At 37.9% G+C, this 25,890-nt stretch overlaps 1 protein-coding gene across 1 annotated transcript; it reads right to left on the bottom strand.

Moving 5' to 3' along the window:
• Nucleotides 1-3,169: 3,169 nt before the first annotated feature.
• Nucleotides 3,170-6,046, bottom strand: LOC106641895 (uncharacterized). Its single transcript, XM_089596953.1, has 2 exons — nt 5,380-6,046; nt 3,170-4,269 (listed from the first exon to the last, which is right to left on the bottom strand). The coding sequence occupies exons 1-2, from the start codon at nt 6,044-6,046 to the stop codon at nt 3,170-3,172; spliced, it is 1,767 nt and encodes a 588-aa protein (XP_089453079.1).
• Nucleotides 6,047-25,890: the final 19,844 nt, after the last annotated feature.

The following is a 25,890-nucleotide window of genomic DNA, read 5'->3' as shown; positions in this document are numbered from 1 at the left end:
CCTAGGAGGTAGAGTTGCATACCTCCGGTATCCAACGTCTAGTCGGGGGGTGTGACAGTGAGATACCGTCAAGCCATCATCGGTAGGCTAGGACCGATAGGGAAAGAAGGAAAAGGGAAAAACGGAGAGGACAGTTAGGAAAGGATGGGAAGGGAAGAAAAGGCCGAAAAGAGATCAGATTAGCTTGGGCAAGCGAGCGCGCAAGAAGCGGATAATTTTTGGAGTTCTCTTGCGATCGGTTTGTTTTCGTTTTGCACGATAAGTTTTGAGACGCGAGAAGTGCCTTTTGTTTTGGTGTCTTTGGGTGCGACGTCCAGAGGATACCAGGTGTGTGCCGGAGGCTGCTGAGAAAGCAGGCAACCCCGAGTACCACAAGAGGCGGAAGGTTTCCCCAGCCAGAGGGTAACGCGAGGCTAGTGTCAGCGACCTCGACCTCCAGACGCTACCAGTAGGGACGCCTACTGGCCCCAGCGTTGGCACGGCAGCTCCTTGGAGACCAAGAGAGAGTCGTCCACCCTGCGACCGTGAGTACCGGTCCTTAGACGACCGCTTTATTGTAAGGGCAGCGGCCCTCGTTTAGCCCGCGTAAGTCTGCCCGGTCTGCGTTTTCGCGCCGCGAGCTCGTCGAGCAATCGCGCTCGACGAGCGTGATCTCACACGCACACACACACACTACACACCCGCGAATACCTCTTTTTGTGTAATTATTTCATATTCACTGAATATATATTTTTAATTTTAAAATACCCGCGAGTGCTAATTCTTTTGGTGTGCCTCAATTTCCCTCTTTATTTATAATTGCAAGCGATCGTCGCGAAAAGCGACGACTGACACTTTACAGCCGCGATACCTGATTCCGCAGCGGTGTCTCAGCGCACGAGACCCGCGAGATATTTTACAGGGAGTACCACAACGTTGGGTATCCGGGCAACACAGGCCCGGTCGAAGTGGAGAGACTCCGCCTCGTTGATCCGCGTTGTACACCCCGTAACAGCATCTATATATGATCCTGCGTTTTCACAGGCGCCGTTAGAGCCTACGGAACCTGCTTATTTAACGAAAATGTTTTTCGTATTGTTGATGAGAATGTTTCATATTATGTTGTCATACAGAGGTATACTTGTGTGTAAATGCATTAAATTGCATTCATCTTGTGTTATTTCTCTAAGGTGTTTTATTTCTCCATTTTTTATTTCTTAAATATGCGTCCATATGCCGCAATGTAGTATTGTTCTCTTGAGCTTGATTTTTCAATAAATGACACGCGTGGAAGCATAGTCGTTGAAGTGGATAAGCGACACGTGTACTCTAGTTAAATTTATGTCCGGTTTTGGAATGTCGCATTTATTTATACTAGAGAGAAAGTTATAAAATTAGCGAAAGATTTGCTGCAATCATATCTAATGATTGCTGTGGCTCGGTTGACGATTAAGTAAAAGATGAATAGATAGAGGATTATCTTCATCTGTAAAATAAGGTATTTTTTATTTGTTTTTCATGATTAATATAATTGACTCATGTTTTAACGTGGTCTTGTTTTAGCATGTGTTTAGTTGAGTGACTAGATCTGTCATGTGTTGTGAGTATGTTGGTAACAAATCATCTTCTTCGAGAGGTTTACTATTAAATAGCCGTGCCATCTTTCCAAAAACTTATTCAAAAGGTATATACTGTGTGATTTCGTGTTCATCAGTATTGAAATAAAATGTCGTTAGTTCTACAAACTCATATGACTCTTGTTCTCTTGTTACAAATATCTTTAGGTATTCAGCAAGGGTGTGATGTGATCTTTCAAGGGAACCGTTTGATTAAAGGTGGAATGATGTTGTTCAAAATTGCTTGATGTTGAGTAGACTAGCTACCCTCTTAATTAGTTTACTTAGAAAGTTAGTAACTTGATCCATTAGTTTGGCTGCTAGAGCTCCATAAATACAAATGAATTTTTTTAACAAAAGTATCTGATATTGATATAGCAGTTTGATCTTCTAATGGCAGTGCTATAGCGTATTTTAAGAATAAGCACTGCATTATAAGAATATACTCATTATTTTGCTAAGTTGCTAATAACAGACCCACTACGTCCACAGCAACTTAAGCCAAAGGTTTGGTATGTGAGTCGGTGATAATTAATTTTTGTTTAGTTTTTACGCGTACTAATTTTTTTAGTTGATATTAGAGTCATTTTTGTATGTACGATTAGATGTCTTCTTTTTGATGTTCCCAAAAATGTTTGTGATTAAAATTATTGTAAGTTTTATAGAAACCTTTCTGCCCTCCTATAGTAAAGTTATGCATTTCTTTAATAATGTTATATCTTTCTTGTGATGGTGAATGTCGTATTATTCCCAGATATATTATTATTTTGGTTTCCGTAGTGTGTCTCTGCAACATTTGTTATATCTTTTGGAACTCGATATTTTTTCATTTGGTGGCTCTAGAGATGCTGATTGTCGATATATTTTTTTCTAATAATATTTCGTTTAAGTTAAGAAGTGAGTTTTTCAGCACTGTTGTTATGTTTGCTCTACTTTCTTTGTCTTGACCTCTTATGGGTAAAGCTCTGTGTTGGATATTGACTGTAGTGGACTATTTATTTACAGACTATTTTACAGATTGGAAAACGCGGTCTATATGTATATGCAAGGCGTCGAGTCTCGAGCCTCCTTACATATAGCAAGCGAGTACTGTGAGTTGCTTTAGCTGTACGCGCCGAAAGCAGACTGACTCATTAGGCTGCTTTGCAGAGCAGTGCGCGAACAGATATGTATTTGTTAGCATATATGTGTACTGCTACGCAGAGCAGTGGCTCGTGTGAAACTAAAATATTGGAAAATAATAGAAAGAGAAAGAGAACTTAAGAAAAGATAAAAGTTGTCTGTAACATGGGTGAAAGTCTTTGTTTACATTTGCAGTGTGACTGCTCGCAGAGAAATAAAGATGTACAAGTCAAGGTAAATTTCTAAGAATAGGTTTAATGTATAAATGCGGACTAAATTCACTTCAATCCTGAACATTCCGCCCGCCTATTTCGTGAACAAAACTTGAGCGAAATATTTTTTTCTTTTACACGTCACTTTGCATTTGACACTGACACAAGGTGATGAGAATGATGTGCAAGTTGCGATGATGGAGATGAAGCTGGTGTTTGTAAAACACCTGACAGCGTCCATCAAAAAATGGTACGTTGAGCCATTGGAGTCCCTGGCGCTCCAATTCGTAGTCCTTCCTTTAGCACTTGGGGCAGGATATTGGCACCTAGCAACAGCTCGATTTCTGAGGGTCTCTCGCGAAAATCGTCTGCCATTGCTAAGCCTTTGAGATGTTGCCAAGCGCTATGAATTTTGTGTCGGCCTGGACAGTACTTCGTGATGAGCGAGATGACTTGAGAGTCAAAGCTGATTTTGACCTTGTCGTCGTTTAGCGGTGAAATCTTGAGGTGTGCGATTCCATGCACTGGTGGGCCATTAAAGCCGCCAATTCCCAGCAAGCTATGTTCTTGCGGTTTATAATCGATGCCCGCCCTTTTCAACAGGCTTTTTGCGACACACGTGGTTTGTAAAGCGCTGTCGAGCAAGGCACGAGCAATATGTCTGCGTCCGTCGGGTCCTTGCAGCTGGACGAGTACTGTTGGTAGTAGCGTCGTGCACACAGCTGAAGTACCAGGTAGTTGTAGATGACAATATATTTGACTGTCTTTGCCATAGACAGCTGGCAAAGTATCTGATGACGTTACGTGTGCAGAGGATGACGTCTCATCGTGCAGCATCGTATGATGATTGCGGGAACAAGTTCGATAACGATGGCTTGACTTGCAATCGGTGAGCTTGTGTGAGCCGAAACAATTCGTGCACAGACCCTTTTTGGCCACGAATTGTCTGCGTTCCTGTGGAGTTTTGCCGTGAAACTCTTCACAGCGATAGAGAAAATGCTCTCCTTGACAGTAGAAGCATTTATGGCGTTTGTCCGACTGGTTAAGCGCAACGTGGCTTTTTGACTTCTCCTTGACCTTGGAGGCCTTCACAGATGCATTAATGATCTCAAGCATTGAGATGCGCTGCTCTATAAAGGTCTTAAGCTGAGCGAACGTAGGTGGATCAGTTTGAGAGCAAATCGACGACTCCCATTCGCGGAAAGACTGAGTATCGAGCTTCCGAACGGTGAGTGCAACGATCAAATCGTCCCAATGGTCCGTGTGGCGGTTGAGTTGCTTAAGCGCTGCAAGTGCATTGACTGTGCCACTTAGCAATGCCTTGAGCTCCGAAGCAGACTCTATAGTGTGTGACGTGGCGAAGCGAAGGTGTGTACAAGCACGTCACAGAGCCCTTATCATCGCGAATAAACGGCGAGAGTCTCAAAGATAGCTCTCTCTTTCCCTCGTGTATGTGGCTTACTAAGTATAACACGCGGAATTTCGATACAAGGCCCGGAGGCCGTAATAATACAAACAATCTAAGAGCTCGGCTTGACTCTCCCTCCCGTGGTCCTACAAAGGCACCTTAGTAATGTGTACATGAGAAATATCATGAAAGTAGGCTGTATGTCCGTGAGTGATAGCTGTCAGTGTATTGGGAGATAGCTTGGTAGCGGTGGTCGACCGGTGAGGCCGTGTTGGGTGGTGTATGTGGCAGACCGTAGAGAGTACGTTGCGCCTGCGCGGCGAGACAAGGATAGACACTTGGGTTCGCTGCGAGGCTGGTACTGGTGCTGCACGACGTGGCATCGTTAGACTCTCGCCTGCCGAGCCACTAAGTAGTCGCAACACTGCAAGCTAGTGCCAACACACAACCTCGACGACGTTAACCAGGTCGCCCAAGCTCTCCGCTTCCCGTGACGCACGCAGCATCGCCGGGAACAAGACGATTAGTCTGGCCGAAATATTGAACTGGTAGGTGACGCCAGGTTATCTTAGCGTTGTGCATACAGTGAGTGAAAGTGGTCCTCCCATAACTACCCATCCCTAAACGTTTAACTAGAGTCAACCCGAAGCACCCCTACGGAAGTTAGTAACGTATAGCAACACATAGACTAGTAAGCCACATCAGAGGGAGCGTCCTCGTGGTGTGCCAATCGAATCTTATATTTTAGTAACTAGGTGGATTTTAATAAACGCTTAGTTCACAACCAGACGCAAAGTGTTATTTCTAATTGGAGGTGCGCCGTGCTGATTGTAGTAGCAGCAGACTAGTGCCGTTACATTGGTCATAAAAAGCTAGTCCACAATACTTGCTATATTGCACTACATGCTGCTGCAGTCAGCACTGTACACTGCCAGCTGAATCCCGGTCCCTTTCCCTAGTAGAATCTTAATATAATATTGTACTGAGTGTTGCTATAACTAATAAAAAAGATTAAGGTAAAAACCACACACAGACACGCTACCGTAATCCCCGGCTACCGTATCACAAGTGATGACTGGTAGATTGAGCAGATCTCGAACAAGAGCTGAGACAAGACGTCTCTTGTTCGTGTAATGGTCTTCGAGAGCTTTCCAAGCGACCTCGAAGTTGGCGTCTGTAAGCTGAATCGTCTTCAGCATCTCCGCGGCTTTACCCTGTACGTGGGTTTTAAGCTGCTGCAGCTTCTCGACGTTATTAAGACGAGAGTCACGCACAATAATCGCCGAGAATAAGTCCTTGAACTCGAGCCAATCACAAAATTGACCCGAGAAATTAGGCACGGACACGGCAGGCATGTTTCTTGACGGAGCTGTTGTAGCGGGAGCAGTATCTTGATGTGGCGGGACGGGAAGCTTCTGCAGCACATCAGCCATGAACGCGGCTGAGGAGAGATATGCTTCCTCCGCGATGCCGTAACTATCTTCAGCAAAATAGCCGATTTCTTGTTCACAGTCAACCGTCAAGTCGAGAATCTTTAAATGGTTGCTCAAGAAGTCATTCCAATTATTGCGAAGTTGACCCAGACGTTTGTCAACGACACATCTATTGATGTTGTCTTTTCCGAGCTTCTTGAGGTTGCTCTCGGCATTGAATATTCTTAAATATAACTCTTGCTGCCGCTTGAACAAGGTTTTCAGATCCTTGGACATTATGCTGCCGTAGTAAAGCGTGTGGAAAAATGTGGAAATGCCGCCCGCCTTGACGAATCAAGAGGTGAGAGTAGTGAACGAGGAGCTCAACTCGTCACAGAAGTACGCAGGAGGTTGTAAGGCTCCTACGACCAAATGCACTAAGAGGTCGTAAATCTCTTAGCACGAGAATATAACTGTAGCACTTCACCAACACACTGAGAGGTTGTAAGTCTCTCAGTGTGACACAACTTCACTTAACACTTAAACACTGTATCCTTTCCCGTCACTGTAATCCGGCTCGAAGGACCAAATGTTGGATATTGACTGTAGTGGACTATTTATTTACAGACTTTTTTACAATTTGAAAAACGCGGTCTATATGTATATGCAAGGCGTCGAGTCTCGAGCTTCCTTACATATAGCAAGCGAGTACTGTGAGTTGCTTTAGCTGTACGCGCCGAAAGCAGACTGACTCATTAGGCTGCTTCGCAGAGCAGTGCGCTAACAGATATGTATTTGTTAGCATATATGTGTACTGCTACGCAGAGCAGTGGCTCGTGTGAAACTAAAATATTGGAAAATAATAGAAAGAGAAAGAGAACTTAAGAAAAGATAAAAGTTGTCTGTAACATGGGTGAAAGTCTTTGTTTACATTTGCAGTGTGACTGCTCGCAGAGAAATAAAGATGTACAAGTCAAGGTGAATTTTTAAGAATAGGTTTAATGTATAAACGCGGACTAAATTCACTTCAATCCTGAACACTATGCAAAAATTGGTGTTGTGTTTAAATAATTAAGGTGTACCGATTGCTTTTTTTTGAAGCGAGGTAACTTGTTTATTATACAGATATCTTGTGCTCCGTCATTTAATGGTAATCCAAGGTTGTCGATGTAGTAAACATAGTTGTCTTTTCTTATACAGATCTTTTTTTTTGAAGAAGTTACTTAATTATTTTGTGTGATTAGGGTTGGTGGGCTCTTGTTATAACAATAATAATAATGATAGTAATAACAATAATAATAATAATTATACTAATGATAATAACAATAATAATAATAAGTCTTATTATAATTTTTTTTTTACTGTTATTCTTATTATTCTTATTATTATTATTATTATTATTATTATTATTATTATTACTGTTATAACTATTATTATTAGTATTCTACGTATGATTTTTTTTTTATTTTCCTCGTATGGATGCTTCGCATAAAAGTTGGGTAAGGAAAAAATGTTTTTCCACTGTTATAAGGGTCTTGCTGTTGACTTTTATTGGTTATATGATAGGTGCTTGGCAAATTTTTTTCAGTTTGCCCTTCTTCTACAGATGAGACTGTCTGCTTTTGCTCGGTGATCTTGAAGATAGATAAATTACGTTGAAGGTGTTTGTTGTTATAGATAAGGCGTCTGGGTCATTGTTCTACAAGCCTTGTTTATATATTATATGAAATTGAAAATAAGCAAGCTTCAGTTACCAGCATGTGACTCAAGAGCATGGGTCTTTCATCGAATTAAGCCATGCAATGGGCTGATGGTTGGTCACTAATATTAATTTTCTTCCGTACAGGTATACTCTAAATTGCTCCATGCACCATATTAAAACTAGGACTTCCTTGGAGGATGTACAGTCTTTTTTTTACTTTTGGATAAGGCGTGAGATATGAATGCGATAAGTTTATTTTTTCGTATTTCTCCTTGTAAGAGCACCCTGCTCATAACGTAGCCCGAATCATTTGTTGTATGTATAAGCTTTTTTGTAAAGTCAGGGTTAATTAAAATTGGAAGAGATTATATTTTATCTCTCAGGATTTTGAATGCTGCTTCAGTTTCTTTGTTCGACGAGAACTCCTAATCTTTTTTCAGTAGCGTGTTGAAAGATTTTGCTATTTTGGCAAAGTTTTCTATAAATCTATGGAAGTAACCTACTAATCCTAAAAATTCTTAAACAATTTCATGATTTTTCAGTCAACGGAATTTTTTTAACTTCCTCCAGCTTTTTTAGGTCGGGTTTCAGCCCTTCTTTACTGAACTATGTGATAAAAATAATTTGTATCCTGTTTTAAAAATGTTTATTTTTTGGCTGCAAGACTAAATTTGCTTCTTTTAATTGCTTTAAAAATTAAATGATGATTTCACAGTGTTTATAAAATTCTTGGAAGTAAATGCATACATCGTCGAAAAAAGATACTGCTTCTTTAATGTTTGAAATTAAGGAGCTATGTGTGCTAAAAATACTAGTCCAATTGTTTTTCATCCAAAAGGGCATGTTTTTAAGTGAAAAATTCCTATGTTGCACATTAAGGTAGTCTTATGTCTGTCTTCTTTTCTTCTTTTTTTTTGATAACCAGGTTTCAAATCGAAGACTGTAAAATGTTGAGTTGCCCTGATTTTGTCTAGAATATCCACTATGTTGGGTACGGGATGATTATAGTCGGGTATAACATCATTAAGTTTTCTGAAGTCCATTACAACTTTGTATCTGTTTTGTCCGTCAGGTCCTTATTTATTTGGCACGCAGAAAACAGGCGAAGCGTGAGTGCTCATGCAAGGCTCAATAACTTCGTTCTTAAGCATTTCTTTGACACGTCTGTTTATTTCTTCCCGTAGAATGGGTAGTTGCTAGAAAGGCTTAATTTTAATAGGGTTACTAGTTTTTGTTGGGTTGTTTAGCTTCATGAGCTCCGTAGCTGGTAGACTTTCACCTTCGACGTAAAATCTGTCAGCATTGTCTCCTCTTATCTTTTGTATGGTTCTTAGGTTGTTGTTTTTTTTTTTTTTTTTTTTTCATATATTATAGTGCTCTACGTCCGGCTCCTTTAATAAGGGCACTACTATGGGCACTTAGCACTTTGGAGAAGGAAGGGAAGAGGGGATGGGAGGCTTCCCATTACTGGGAGGGGGGTAGGGGGAAATTAGGCAATTATGCTGCGAGGAGGTCGCCTAAGCCCTCCTCGAGGAGCATTGCGTGGTGAAAAAGCACATGTGAAAAATCACAGAGGTACTTGCCCGAAAAGTTGTACTGGCCGGGAATCGAACCACGGTCTCCCGCGTGCCAATCCACGACCTAGCTGACTAAGCCACCACGCGCTCCTTAGCTTGTTGTGTTCGATGTGCTCGAGACGTAAAAGATTTAGAATCTTTTGCTTGCACGGCGTTGCGCTCGAGTTTCATGGTGTGTTTAGGTTTTTTTTTCATTTTGAATTTTTGAAACATATTTTTTTTTAATTTGTAATTTGAGGTTTTGATGCAATTGTTGGTGCGTTTTTTTCACATAAGATTTTTTGAGGGCCTTGTTCTTTTGAATAAGTGCCTATCTGTTCTTACAATATTTGTAGTCCTTCTTGGTATTTAGTGCTGAGATATTCTAAGGGTAGGTTTGAATATAACGTAAGATCAAAGAATTGATTTTAGTATAAATGTAATTTTTCTAAGCTTTTGAGGCTTTCAAGAAGTTCGTTTTTCATGTCACTTTCATTCGTATCACTATGTTGTGCGTGAAAATTGTCGTTATGATTTTCAACTTTGGTGCTTTTGCAATTATTGGCAGTTTTGCAATATTCTCTTACGTGGTTTTTCTGAGTTTCTGATTTTTTCATATGGATACCTGATTGTTGTTGAGTTTAAAGTTTTGGATTTTTGTGTCGTGGTTGTTTCTGATGTGATTTTTTGGATTTCAGATTTCAGAGTTTATTACAGAAGTTTTTGTATCTTGATTTCGGACTTCGGCATTTGTGACATAATTTTCTATTTCTTAATTTCGGATTTCATTGTTTGTGATGTTGGCTTTCATTTTAAGATTTCGGATTTTGGCTTTTGAAGAATCGTTTTACTTCATAATTTCAAATTTTGGCTTTGGGAATTTCGTTTTTAATTCTATGATTTTAAAATTTGGTTCTTGCAATGTCATTTTTTATTTTATGCTTTTAGTTACTGAAGATTATTAATCATTCGGGATTTCTGGTTCTTGATGACCAGTAAGTTCAGATTGTGTAGTTTTCGAAGGTTCTGAGTAAGAGTGCTCTGTTCCTTTAACGCGTAAGAAGTTGTATGAAATACTTGTGCATGTGATGGAATTTCAGCGCTGTTTTTAGAAATGCTTTGTGTTATTTGTTCTGGTTTCGATAGGTATAACGTAATTCTTTATTTTCAAGGAATTTTCATAGTAATTAATTTGTACTTAATAAGTACAAAATATTTTGTTTTCTATTAGGCCGTATGTTTCTATAAGGAAACCATTTGTTATAATGTGAGATTTAAAGAAACAATAATGGAAGTTTATAAATAATGTAGCCCTGGATTTTAATTTTTACATTCGTTATGCCTTCTAGGCTCAGAATAATATCATCAAAAATTATGTTGTAAGGTGGAATGACGGATTTTTTCATGAGTGACACTTCCGTACCGGTGTCAAGAATAAACGACAAGGGTCGATTGATTTCACTGAATTAAATTGTTACAGTAGGTGTTTGGGTTTTGACATTAAGTAAGATCCTTTTGAAAACTATTGTCTATTTTTGGAAGATTTTAGTGTTACATTGCTGGCCTCTACCAAGCTTACACTCCAGAAGAAGTCCTGAGTCATTTCCCGATACCTCTATCTAATTTTTTTCGTTGTGGGCTTTTTTTTACGCTCGATTTTCCAGTGACCTAATATTTTGCAATACTTGCACGTTTTCTGATTGTTTTAATTATCATTTATTCAGTTTAAAGTTTGTTGCTGGGTGTATTTGTTTTGTACATAATTGTTGAATTAATATGTAGGTGCTAGATTATTATGTGATGATTGACTCTATGGCACGCCCTTTTTTAGTGCCTGAGTGTTTAACGGTATAAGGGGGTGGCTAGGACGACGTATGGTGGTGAGTGGTGTGGCATTGTACAAGGTGGTGGATTGATAAGTGTCGGCTTTGCTAGTGTTAAAGCAATACCAGCAATTACCTGCTGTGTACCCTTATCTTTCACAAATTTGGCATTTTTTAAAAGTTTGAATTAGGTTTACTTGTGCATCTTCACTCTGTCTGTTGGTTATAATTTTTACTCCTCCTTGAAGGTGTTCGGGTTAATATCACGCAAAGTCTTTTTCGATTTCTATAGCTTGAGTTGTGGCAGTTTTAAGGTTGTTTGCGTAAGTCAGACGTGCTTTTATTACCCAGTGTAGGCCTCTTATAAAATATTTAACTTTATCCTGTTCTAGTTGTGTATAGAATTCCTGATGGATTAGACCACTGCAGAGAGTTTCTTTAATTATTTCTTAGGTAGTGCCCTAAACTCGATAAAAAAACGTAAAAATACTCTTTTTTATGTCCTAAAACCACTAGTTTGTCCACTATTGTATGCCATATTTTTGCGGATCCAAAAATGTTTTAAAAAATATTGCTACTTCTTCGATGGTGTCAAAAACTTCATTTTTTGTGGAGAGTAATGCTTGTCCTCAGAGTCACATTTTACATAATTTTGTTCAATCGGGTTAGTTTTTTTTTTAAATTACTTGGCATGCTTTTTTACAGCCGTCTAAAAAGGTTAAACGGGGGAATGTTTGGTCCGTTGCGTATAGGTACCATTTCAATTGTGCCTTTGTTAAAAGATTGTGAATAGCTGTCTGTGTTTAATCATTTATGTTATACAATTTATTTATGGTTTAAAAAGGGGTGCTTAATAGGGGTATGTTTTAAAAAAACTGGAATTGTTACTGTGAGAAAAATTGTTGGAGTTCTGAGTTTGAAGTGTTTCAATAATTATTGGGTGTGTGCCAGTGTTTTAAGTGTTAGTAACTTTATTTCCAGTTAATTTTATTGAGTTATTAGCCAGAAAAAAATTAAGAGTAATAATTTGCTCTATTAGGGTTGGTGAACCGTAATGCTCTCATGTATGGATTGGTCTAAAGTGTTTAGGTCTGATTTTAAAAACCTTTAAAAATTTCTAAGTAACTTGTTAACAATTTACCAATTTCTTGGATAAAGTCAGCAATGGCTTCTTTTTGCTGAATGGTAGTTATTATTTCTAAGCGATTTACGTTTTTAAGAAGCAAACTTTTTAAGAAATCAATTGTTCATTCGTCTTGACAAATACTTGTGACGATTTCCATGTCCATTATTCCTGATAAGTATGCGACTTATTTCTTGATTCCGGGATCGTTTGCGAGATTTATACTGTCAGGTAAGTCTTCTTGTCCTATTTATAAATAAGTCAAACAATTGAATAAGGTCGGTTGTCTTTTTGCTGTAAAAGTGGGTTAAAATTTGCTAATAAGAGTAAGTAAAAGATTGAGTTCCTCAGCACTTCGGTTGTCCATTGTTAAAGTTCTAAGGTAGTGGTTTTTAGAACGAGCTCCCAATTGTTACGTCGTGGCTCTTGGACATAACTGTAGCGCGCAAGTATTTGAATGCAGTGTGCAGCTTGCGGGCAGCAAATGCGTTTGTATTCAACAGCGTTTGTAATGAAGTAAAATTATTAGAAGAAATATACCAGTAAGTTTACGAGTAATGGACAATTAGAGGCTGATAGCTCTCCTGGGTTGGCTGGTAACGTAGATTGCGTGTTAAGCTGGAAATATATTACAAAAAAAAAAGAGCTTAATTAAATATTTATTAAAACTTGATTTATTTATTCATAAGTATTATAACGATGATTCAAACAATCAGACAGACGTGTAATAATATAACTTGTTTTAGTTAATATCGGCAACTTGCCTGTTGTTTGGTGGTTTCTCTAGGAAAGAGGATAAGCCGTAGTGCCTAGTTCTATTTAGACCCTTAATTGGATTGATAATCAGGAGTCGGACTGATGGTAAGTCAAGTAATGGAGATAAATTTGATTAACATATTCTTGGGAAAAAAGTGCAGCTGCAGGCGTAAGCCAGATATTGAGCTCGGCTGGGTTGGAGTTAGGGAGTGGGAACATCTTGTGAGCCTGCGATCGACGAAGCGCGCATTGATATCGATTTTTGGGTGCGGCAGCTAGGTGATGAATACCGTATTGTATTTGTTACCGATTGTGGGTCGACATCACTATACGTGACATTATGAAACTTATTGAAGAAAACGAAATTGAGTCAATCGAATTTGATATATTTTATAGATACCCAAAAAGAATTTTTTGGCTGATTGATAGAAAGTTATTGTATTTACAGGTTTACGTAATTATAACGTTTATTGTGTGATTACTAAAGTACTGTACTGGTTAAAACGGAGACTTAAGAAGTGCGTTTTAAAGCAAAAAATCCTTAGCAATTGACAAATACTTCTCAATTGCTTCAACTTTATTTATAATCTTCGAATACGAGGTATCAAGTAATGTTTAGAAAGTATGCTTTAATTCGTTTGTAAATGTGTATTTTAATGTAAAATAAATGTAATTGATGAATAACGAGACTCAAGTGAGTACAAAATATTTTATTTTTGCGAATAACTTATTTTAACAATATTATTATTATAACTTTGATTATTACTTCCTAACTTCTCCTTTACAGAAAATGTAACTGATGATTATAAATAGAGCAGCAACGAGAAAAACTCACAGGAGAATCACTAGGCTGAACAGGGTGATAAAACCAAGTTAAACAAGCTTTGCCGTATCAAACGCAGTTAGCATGGTATTCAAATAAATAGTGATTTCATTTATCGTATTACTAGTAAGAAAAATAAGAAAACTCTTACAAATTGTTGTTTTTTTAATGGAACAGCTGTTTAATTTCTATTTTTAGCTACTCGACGAATAATCCATATAAAATTCCTCGAGACGGTAACTTCAAAAATAATTGTTCTAAATCTATCATTTTATATCTGTTTTCACCTTCTGCTGTATTACGGGTCGATGTAATATTAATATATATTGTTATATGTATGTAAAGCTGTAAAAACCAGATTTTTCAACACTATAAAAACATTCTTGTTTACAAAATGTTCTTAATTATACATACATTAAATTCATTTGTCTCAACTTTTGAGAAAAAGGTATGTCTGTTGCTCTTTTTAAGGTTGATATCTTTTGATAAATAATGTCAGATTTATTTTTTACTGTAATATTCTTGCATTTCTTAATTTGAAATTTTGAAAACAGAATCTTTGTCAATGAATAAAATATAAAATAAAGATGGTGTGTCAAAGAGCAAGATTTTTACATTTTCTGTAAGACCCACAAATTTTCCACTATCACGTTATCTGATGTTTCAAAGAGACATCATATTTCATTGTAGAAAACAATTTGGCCCTTTAAATTTGCTGTACAGAAGTATAAGATTTTTTAGAAAAAGAAGAAGAAAAAGAGAATGAAAACAAGTATAGCATGCTTTTTAGGTCTTAGACTAACCTAGTAAAGAAGCGTAAAAAGAGAAAGTTTCATCTAGTAAGAAAGAGTAAGATAAACAGAAAGATAATGCGTTTCAACTAGAGAGATGCAGCTACATGATACGCGTGTGCTCTCAATCAGCTTAGCTCCCCGTAGTGAATCAGTTATACCGTTACCACCACTGCCACTGCCACTGCTACGAAGAGGCTTCTCTATTCTAACAATTTTTAAACTAATATACTATTATAAAGGTGACTGTACTAACATACGTAGTTTAGTTTAAACGACACGATGGCAGCATCCGTGGACGAGTATGATTTGTGGTCCTACAGGGTGTGGTAAGACCATCTTCGTCAAAAGATTTATAAATTTTATCAATAAAATGTCTAGTGTACAATTCAGTACAATTTTAATGTACTACGCAAGAAGGCAGGATGGTTATAAACGTAAAAATTTTTTTTTAAATCATCAACAAATTAAATCGTGCGAAGGACAACCAAAACCCGACGATTATTTGAACGATTCTCAGAGTGGCTAATTACCCATGATTATTGATTTAATGCATAAATCGTAAAAGAATTTTATTGTGGATTTATTTACAAAAGGTAGTCATCTTAAAAATTTATGTGCAATTATCTTAACTCAAAATATTTTTCACAAATTTACTGATTCACATAACATAAGTCTTAACTCTTCGTATACTATTTTGTTGAAAATTCCTCATGATCATGCTTAAATACAACACTTCACAAGACAAATTTTTTCAAACGATCCTAAATTTGTATAACAAGCGTATCAGGATGACACGATAGAGGGATATGTGTATTAAATGTTCGATTGTGAGCAGGAAACAGTGAAAATGTTTATGACAGGTCACTACTGTGGACGCCTAAATAGTCATTGCTCCTCAAACTTCTTGTTTTCTTCAAAAATACCACTTGAAAAAAAAACATATACAAACATTGGAAGCTCTCATGCTGTAAATTACAAGCTATAAAGTGTTATAAAGAAAGCCAAAACAATGGTTTCAATTTTGAAAAAACAGCTCAGAAGAATACACAGTAGAAATGTGAAACCCCTTTATAGGACTACAATACCTGTTTCCACTGCTACGAACGATTTTTTCTCGCAGTGAGTTTTATAATAACACAAACTGTTAGAAATAACTACAGTCGTTTTAATGATAAAATGAAGAAAATTCTTGACTCCAATGCAAGTATTGACAAACGTGTAAGATCTAAAGAATATTATCTTAGAAAAGTATTTTTATTTTATTAATAAATAAAGAAATCCATACGTGTAAACGTGTACGCATCTCTCATGAGTCTCTTGGGGCTTAGCTCGAGACCTTTATTTCTTTTTTTTAGTGAGGTAAAAATCTTTTATTTGAATAATTTAAATTATTTTAATCCATGTATTTTTTAATTAAAATAATTTATAATAGTTAATTTCTTAAATACGATTTACTCGTATCACTTTAACGAAGTTTGGTGTTAAGAAAATTATTAATAAATAACTTGCATCTATCACTGATTGTTTTTACTGCTGTTTTAAAGTTCCTTAATGCTTGGTGCAGTATTTTTCAGTAGACTCTTAAACTATATAAATAAGTTTGTAGCTGGAAAAATTGTGTCGGAAACGAGTCGTGGGAGTCAAAAGTTGACTGAAACTTCAGAGGACAGGTGACAGACCTAAAAAGAGCGATTTTTTCTCTTACTAGTACGTTTTTATAGCGTCAGAGCTAGTAAAAACGGCCTTTGTTTGAATTAGGTCGACCAGCAATATTCTAGCAGACTTTGTTGATAGCAAAACAGTAGGCTTGCACAATAATAACTTATGATTTTATGTATTAGGAAATAACAATACAACAGTACTAACCACATTGTTTGGACAACTGCGATGGAGGCTTTTTGCATCACTGATGATGCAAGCTTGCATCAGCAATAGACGAAACGCGGAATATAAGCACAAGTGTGGAAAATAAGATTATAAATTTGATAATCGACTCTTTTGGGGATTCCACACTCAATCGTGAATATAATGAAATAATTCGTTAATTAAAATTTTCTTAATTGGTATACGTTATAAGAAATTGACAATCAACGCGCAAGTTAGCTATTCATTCATTTATCTAATACAATTTATGCATTTATTTATCCAACTTACAATTTTTATACATAGATGCATTCTTACAACGAGGCTGGTTGTATCTTATGTCAGCATATTATGAAATATTTGTCTTAAAGCTAATACACACACGCAAGCAAGTAATGAACAAGCTCCACTTGATATACTAGTTTGTGTAAAATTTAGACAATGCGTCTTGTATAAATTTGATCGATGGATTGCGTTTTCATTTAAAATACGATTTGTCTGTATCAACTCGGGATGTAACATCTCACAAGCGTCTTATAGTTGAGCACGTTTATCAGTAAGTAGTGCACAAAACTAAGTGTAGCATTTGGTTTTGGCATTACAGTTACTGTCATAAAGCCTTGTGGATAAATATTCACAAAACGAAATTATTTATTTTCTTACTAACATTTAAAGCAAAGTCGCTAAAACGTTGTTATCGCTAACCGCGAAAACTACTGAGCCGATGCTGAAATTTTGCATACCAATTCTTGATAACTCTGAGATGGTTTCAGCATATTTTTTTTTTTTAAGTTAATAACAATAGCGATAAATAAGTTTAAAGTTTTGCTAAACTAAGCTAGCTTTGCGCCTTAGTTCATTAGGACCCACTAGGTAGCGTGAACGTAAAATTGATGCTACCTGCAATAGAATCAAATGAGTGTGGTTGTAACAGGCCCAAGCATCTCAGCGATTACTGTAGTCGATCATTGGCAGTTCATCAAGAATTGAGTTGTTAGTCGTGGAGCTGAGTATCCTGGCTACCAACGACACTCTTCTCGAATGGGAAAGCGATCTACGTCTAATTTCTTCCTGAACCAGCAAGATCACCAAGTGCCTAGAAAAAATAGGCGTTCTGAACGGCAACGTCTCCGGCGTAATACCAGGAGACGTCGGGCCAGAGCACAACCCTTTTCAACACATCAGATTTTTAAGGCCGTTCAACCATCCAGCCTGGTATTATTACAGAATTCTGTACAACAGCGAGCCAGAGAAGACTGCCCTGAGGGGTAGGGCCAGCCACATCGGCTGAAAGAATCAGCTTCTTCTTCAGTATTTCATCCTAACAGCATACCCACAGAAAAGGTATTTTCCAGGCCTACTTTCCCGTCCAACAGTGAGCTATCGGTAATCCAGAGAACAACTCGAAGACACAATATCCTTCGGCTGGCTGCGTACCTCCCTTCAGCACTATCTCCATATGCAGAGACTCCGAGATTAAGAGTCAAGCTACCCCGGATCCAAATACCCGAGCTACGCGATCCCCGTCGGTTAAGCCGAGTCAAACGGTAGATACGTGCCACTTACAGAACGCCGGATCCGGTGTGTCGAATCATCGACCTCCAGCACCTAGAAGTTACTAAGAAGCATAACTACTAGCCCTTTTCAGGGCCATTAGTAATATTTACATTAACTACATTATCATCAATCTCATTGGTCTTTTTTAAGGCCATCCAGTGTTTCACTACTTTGCCAACTATATTTTTTTAAACTTTTTTAGATTGAAACCTTAAAGCAACTTACAACAATTTTTACACTAATAGAAGGGCTATATAAGGCCAGCCAACGTTGAACCAAGTCCGTCATTCACTGACAAGCAGCAAGAGTGGAGCAGTTCGTTGAAAGGCTTGAAATCACGGCCACCGACAACCTTGAATCGTTCTCTCAACTATCAGCATTCAACCAGGACTTTACGATCCTCCAGTCTAGGCTAAACTTACTTAATCTTTCTGACCAGTCCATTTAAGAACCAGCTTACGTTAAAATTTTTTAACTATTAAAGGAATATAGGTGTGTGAGGTGAGAATGAAATACTAATAATATTTATAATTAATAAATGAAAAATTTAATGTATATTAAGAATACAGTCATAAACGGGCGATGCAATTATATACAGCGTGTAAACAAGGCAGCGCTATAGAGCAGACTAACTGCGAGCGCACAGAGGGCCATAAAATATTCATTCACACATGAATACACACACACACGCGTAAAGACTTTGAGTATGTGTATGTATAGATAAACAAACTACATTAACACTTCCACCGTTCGTTTCAAGATACATCACATATGAACTAAACCTATGCTGCTACACAGACATTCAAAGCGATCTCGTGGGAGAGCCTTTGTAAACATGTCGGCCTTCTGTACTTCTGATGGTACATATTCAATGCAGATTTCGCCACTTACGTATTTTTCGCGTAAGAAATGGTATCGGATGTCAATATGTTTGGTTCTTTTATGGTATTTGGGATTTTTGCTCAATTAAATCGCACTTTGATTGTCGATAAACAAATTTGTACCTTTCTCACATTGACTACCAATGCCGCTCATAAGTTTTCTTAACCATATCAGCTCTTTAGCAGCTGTTGCTGCGGCGACATACTCTGCCTCTGTCGTGCTTAGAGTGACTAGCTTTTGGCGCTGAGAAGACCAAGTTAAAGGCCCATTTGCCAAACAAAATACGTAGCCCGAAGTTGACCTTCTCGTCTCAATATCACTGTCATAATCGGAATCAGAAAAACCTGTCAATTTTAATGCGCTTCCACCACGACAATACTTAATGCAAAAATCAATACTTCCGACCAAATAAGCAAATATTCTTTTGACAGCTTGCCAGTGATTTTTATTATGCTTGTTTATAAATCTACTCAGTAAATTAACCGCATACGAAATATCGGGACGAGAAACCGTAGCTAAAAATATAAGGCAACCGATGGCAGTTTGTCGCTAATTACCACGCTTTCTGACTCTACCGGCTTCAATATTACATACGGATCCACGGGCACGCTTACTGATTTCGCATCACTCATTCCGAATTGCTGTAATATAGATTTCATATACGAACTTTGTGAGATAACAATGCTTTTCTCAAGCCTATTGCGATTTATTTCTAATCCCATGAACGAACTTTCATCGCCGATAGTAATATCAAAATCTTGTGTAAGATAACGAAGTATCTCATTTAATACATCTAACGATTTGCTCGCAATTAATCCGTCATCTACAAAAAGCGCAAGATAAAATATATGTCCATTAGATTTTCCGACGAAGATACACTTATCTGCTTCAGTTTCTTTATATCCGAACTTACCTAAGAAACTCGTAAATTTTCTATTCCAACAGCGCGGGGCTTGTTTTAGCCCATACAACGATTTTCGCAACACGCACACAACATTGCCTGACTTTATTTTGCACTGCTCTGGAATTTCCACTCCTGCGCCTTATAGCGCAGAGCCTCCCCATTTTCGTCGTTGAGGATTTTAAAGACCCATTTTGAGTCGATTGTGTTCATTCCTTGGGTTCTCGGTACAAACTCCCACGTCTTGTTATTAGTGTGAGCTGTAAGCTCTTCGTTGATAGCCCAGTCCAGTTCTTCTTGTCGAGTCCATTGATTGCCTTCTGATAACTTTTGGGCACGTCGCACTGATGTATATTTGCCTCATACCTCTGAGGAGCCTTTAAACTTTCTCTGTTTTGCAGCTGTCGCCGTTGCTCTGGCTGCTCCTGGACAGGAGACAGTTGTCGAACAACTTCGTCATCCTCTTCTAGGTTATTTTTGGCGACGTTCTGCGCAGGAAATTATATCTCTTCCTCCTCTTCATCGGACTCATTTTCATCGACAAAACTGAACTGTTCGTTTACTGTAGCATTCCTAGACACTTTTCCTTTTTTTGTTTTGGGCAGTAAAATCTGTAGTTCAACGAGTTCCCATCATAACCAACCAAGTAGACTTTCTGGGATCGAGCATCGAATTTTGAGGTAAACTGCTTGGGCACGTGCATATAAGCTACAGAGCCAAGCACTCGTGTATGCTCGAGATCGGGCTTCTGTCCCGTCCACGGTTCATAGGAGGTTATGTTTTTGTCTAAATCTGACTGCGAAACTCGGTTCAAGGTGTATACTGCAGTACTCACTGCTTCCGCCCACAGGTGCCTTGGTGCTCCACGCGCCTGCAGTAGAGTACGCGCACATTCGACAATCGTACGATTATAGCGCTCTGCTTTTCCGTTCTGCTCTGGCGTGTGAGGTGCAGTCGTCTCGTGTGTTATTCCATGCGACTTCAAGTACTTGCACAACATCTCGTTGCAGTATTCTCGCCCATTGTCGGAACGCAATGTTTTCATCGGTCGAACAAACTTGTTGGCTACTAAGCGCTCGTACTCCTTAAAGCGCTCGAACACATCGGACTTATGTTGCATTGTGTAAACACTGACGTAACCTGACGCGTCGTCAATAAACGTGATGAAAAACTTCGCGCCTCCAAGAGAAGTAGACATTGGGCCACTTACATCGCTGTGCACAAACTCTCCAGGCTTAGTTAGCTTTTTCTTACTGCTGTCGAATGGGAATCGATGAGCTTTGCCAAGCTGATAAGCCTCACAGAAGAAATCACTACAGTTCTTTACACTCACACCACTGACAAGCCCGCTTTTCACAAGCTGCCTGAGAGCACGCACGTTAATATGACCAAGTCTTTCGTGCCAACACTTTAAACTTGCAGCAGCAACATTAACTTGATTCGAGAATGCTTTTTCTTGTGTCGACCTTCTCGGACGAAACAGCATTCTGTAAATATTGATTGACAGCCTCACGCCGTTTGTGATGTCGTTCTCTCTTGTTATTTTTACTATGTCGTCGCTAAATACTACTTTTAAATTTTTCTTAGTACACACACCGACCGAGAGAAGATTTTTCCGCACGGCCGGAACATATAGCACTTTCTCTATACGTGTCTCGATCCACTGACCGTTGACTAATTTTTCGACCAGCACTGTTCCTTCTCCGACAACGTTGCACTCTACATTATCGCCTAGCAGCATGGTGCTGCCCTCTTTTCTCGGATTATAATCGATGAGCCAGTCTCGTCTAAATGTAATGTGTGCTGACGCACCGCTATCGAGTAACCATGAGTCTTCCATCCTTAGGTTTATACAGCGTTGAACATCTGCAGCTGTTGGCTCCTTGTTTACAACAGCATTTCGAGAACTCATAACTAAAGCACAATCGTGTGCGTCGCAGTCTTTCTCTTCTTTTCCTTTATTGTTATTCTTCGGCTTATTATTATTTTTCTTTTTCGGGCACTGAGACGCTTAATGACCCTTCTCTTGGCATTTGTAGCAAATGACGTCTTTATTTTTGTTTTTGTTTTCTCGTTCGGTCTTGCTACATTGTTTTTTTTGAGAATCACTCTCTGTCTTACCTCTTGCCTTGCGAGTAGACTCCACGAGAGCCGTGGCTTCTTCGTCTTCACGACGGAGCCTATTTTCTTCTTGAATAAGTCTCTCCTTGAGATATTCTATAGTTTGTCTAGCTGGCTCTACGCTTTCCCAAGCCGTTTGGAAATAATTAAATTTATGTGACAAACTTGCTAGAATTTTAGCCATAATAGTTAAATTAGAAGCTTTCTCTTGAAGATCTAAAAGTTGCATCGACATGTTTTGTACTTTTGCTATGTGATGCACTGCTGTGTCTGTCGAATCCATCTTGTATGCGTGAAAACGTTGCGTGAGCATGAGTTTGTTGAACTCGGATTTCTGCTCATATATTAACTTGAGATTGTCCCACATATCCTTCGCGGTTGTGCAAGCAAACTCTCTATTTGAGCATATTCCATCGCGAAAGAAATTAAAAACATGGCTGTGGCGTTTTCTTTTACCCACTTTTTAGCCTCTGCCGAGTTTGCATTATCTGGCTTCACACTAACGCCCGTAACGACTTCGTGTTATCCATATGCGACGAACAAGGCATTCATCTGAAATTTCCAGCCTAGGAAATTCGTGCCATTAAATTTTGTCACATGTCTTGCCGAAATTTCTCCAGCCATCTCGGCTCTTCAGCACTCACACTATTGCGACAAAAAATATTTCTACACTTAACACAATCACTTACACCTCAGTACAACCTCAGCACAACGTACCTGGGCCCATAACCTATTAAAAGAATACAGGTGTGTAAGGTGAAAATGAAATACTGATAACATTTATAATTAATGAATGAAAAATTTAATGTATATTAGGAATACAGTCATAAACGGGCGATGCAAGTATATACAGCGTGTGAACAAGGCAGCGCTATAGAGCAGACTAACTGCAAGCGCACAGAGGGCCATACAATATTCATTCACACATGAATACACACACACACGCGTAAAGACTTTGAGTATGTGTATGTATAGATAAATGAACTACATTAACATTAACAATGCCTAGAATTGCAAAAGGGTGAGTCGGAAGGAAAACTTCAAATGCCCTAATAATTCAATAAATAATAATTTACAATTTCAGGCATCGAGAAACTGATGCAGAAAATTCATTGAGATTGGAACAACCGCGTCAAAATCGAGAAAATAACGTTTATTTAAGTGACAAATCAGCTTTTTATTATATATTATCCTGATATTTACTACTTGAATCTTTCAGCAACTGAAATGGATGGAATAGTATGTGTTTGTACTCATTGTGGCGCTAAAAAATTGAGAGATGAAGCTCCAGGGCTTTGTTGTTCTGGTGGTAAAGTTTCTCTTGATCCAGTGGAAAAAATTTCTAATTTGGTTAGATGCCTATTGATGGACGAACACCCCCAATAAAAACATTTTTTTGATAATATCAGACGTTACAATACTCTATTTCAAATGACATGATTTGAAGGTAAAGAGATCAGAAAAGGAAACTATATTCAAACTTTCAAGACTCAAGGTCAACTGTGCCACTAGATTGGCAGCTTACTTCAGAAAAAAACAAAAATTCGCAATGCTTGCAAATTTATTCCATGTCTGAAGATGAACAAATTTCTATTTGGTCAGACAATACTCTTAAAAAAACTTTGATAGAATCATTGCAAAAAGTTATGCATGGTTTCAATCCCCTTATTAGGACTTTTATATCTAATTATGAATCTTGAACAGTCGACGAACTTGAAAATTTAAGATTGATTATTCATGCTGACTGTACCCCTGCTGGTAAACATCAGGGACGATACAACGCGCCGAGGGTTAATGAAGTTGCTGCACTAATAGTTGGTGAAAAAGAAGGTCCCAGAGATATTGGTCTACATGGTTAATACGAGCGATTGGAGCGAGTCTCTGAGCTCCACCGATTATATGACTCTTAGCAATATCCTCTTATGTTTGTTTATGAAGAAAATGGATATTCTAGCATTATACCACTTGACAGTCTTCCAAAAAAAACTGTTTCTTGCATGCAATTCTACTCTTACAGATTTATGTTGAGAATTGAAAGTATAAGCTACCTGCTGTATTATAAGAACTTACTCAATCAATTTGTGGTTGATATGATGGCGAAAATGATCACAGAGCGTTTGCTCTACTTGCAATTACATCAAAATCAACTGTGTGCCGAAAATTATATTCATTTACGGCATGCAGTCAAGAATGATAGTGACATTGAGTTTACCAGTATTAGACAGCCAGTTATTTTATCTTCTTCATTCACTGGCTTACCACGACACATGCATGAAAAAAATCAAGATGCAATGGCATACGTACGTGCGTTTGGATGTCCATGTTTATTCATTACCTTTACATTTAACCCTGAATGGTTGGAAATAAAAAACGAATTACACAAAAATCAAAAACCTTTAGACAGGCATGATATTTTTTCAAGATTTTTTCACTTGCAACTAAGAAATCTGATAGATGTCCTTACTAAGAAAACAATATGTGGAGAAGTTGATGCTTAGATTAACAGTGCCGAATGAAAAAAACAAAGCCTAACTAACGTGCACATACTTTTCTGGCTAAAAACAAAAATTCAGCCAGATCAAATAGACAATACAATTTTAGCTAAATTACCCAATCCTCAACAAGATCCTTTACTGTTTAATATTATTTCAAAAAATATAATTTATGAGCCTTGCGGCGAATTTAACATGGCTTGACCATGTAAAAATAACGAAAGATGTACAAAACAGTATCCTCGGAATTTCGTAAAAGAAGCTCAAACTGCAGATGACGGCTATCATACCTATCGTAGAAGATCTCCTGCAGACAAAGGTCATAGTTCCATAGTTACAATTCATGGCACAGATGTACCCATTAATAACCGTTGGTTTGTTCCGTATTCACTAATCTTATCTCGATGTTTCATTGCTCACATTAATGTCGAATTTTATTATTCAAAGCAAGCAATTAAATATATTTGCATATATGTTAACAAAGGAACTGATCGTGCTACTTTTTCTGTTGGAAATGTTGACGAAGTTGCCAACTATGCCAATGGACGCTATGTTTGTTCCTCAGAAGGATTCTGGCATTTTTTCGATTTTGAGATTCACACGCAATACCCCACAGTCTTGTACTTAGATGTCCATCTTTAAAATTATCAAAGAGTTTACATCAATCAGCAAAATATTCAACAAGTTCTCGAAAATCCGATAAAAACGAATTGACTGCTTTTTTTTGAACTTTGCATTGTAAATAATTTTGCAAAAACTCTTTTGTACTCCGAAGTTGCCACCTATTGCCGATGGGACAATAATAAATTAGTGAGGAGAAAACAAAGAAAACATGTTCCAGGCTGGCCAGAAGTAAGAAAAGATCTAGCTATAGGTAGAGTTTATATGATTCATCCCACCCAATCCGAGTGCTTCCATTTTCGAATGTTACTTCAATCTGTTCAAGACTCAACTTCGTTTTAGTACTTGAAAACCGTTGATAGTGTTACTTATTCAACTTTAAAAGCTGCTGACCAAGCACTTGGTTTATTAGACAATGATAATCAATGGAAAAAAATACTGGAAGATGCTGCTTTGTCTGAAAATCTGTCTAAGTTACGTGACTTATTCGCAATCATTTAAGTTTTTTGCGAGCCAGGGGAACTTCAAATTTTGTGGGATATGTTTGAACAACAACTATTTGAAGACATTTTTTACTCTCGACGAGTTCAACTTAATGATTTCAAAATCAAAATCTCTGAAGAAGTATTCATTAGAAGTTTAACTGAAATAGAGGATAAAGTCATTTCTCTGTCAGAAAAAAATTTGGCTTCATTCAGGCTTAATGCACCTGTTCGAGATGAACTCTGTACTAATAATCCTTTTGAGCATACTATCAGACGTGGTTATCATTATAACTATTTACGTGATTTTGTTGAGCGAAATCTTCCAAAGTTGGTTTCAGATCAACGACAAGCTTTTGATCGTATAATTGATAGTGTCTTAAATAGTAGTGGAAAAGTCTTCTTCCTGGATGCTCCTGAAGGCACTGAAAAAATGTTTCTAATTTATCTTATGTTGGCCCAAGCAAGATCGGTGGGAGAACTGTCCCTTGCTGTTGCATCTTCTGTCATTGCTGCCACTCTCTTGAGTGGAGGTAGAACAGCTCACTTCACTTTTAAACTTCCTTTATGTGTTTTTTCCGGAGAAGATTACACGTGCCCGATACGCAAAAATGGCCCTCTCGGAAAAATTCTTCAAGATACAGC

The sequence above is a fragment of the Copidosoma floridanum genome, unplaced genomic scaffold (assembly GCF_036245765.1).
Source record: "Copidosoma floridanum isolate Cflo_tuat_1 unplaced genomic scaffold, Cflo_Japanese_pri ptg000030l, whole genome shotgun sequence".
NCBI classification, from domain to species: domain Eukaryota; kingdom Metazoa; phylum Arthropoda; class Insecta; order Hymenoptera; family Encyrtidae; genus Copidosoma; species Copidosoma floridanum.
Note: the sequence above shows the minus strand (reverse complement) of the source record. Positions and strands in the feature narration are given on the sequence as shown.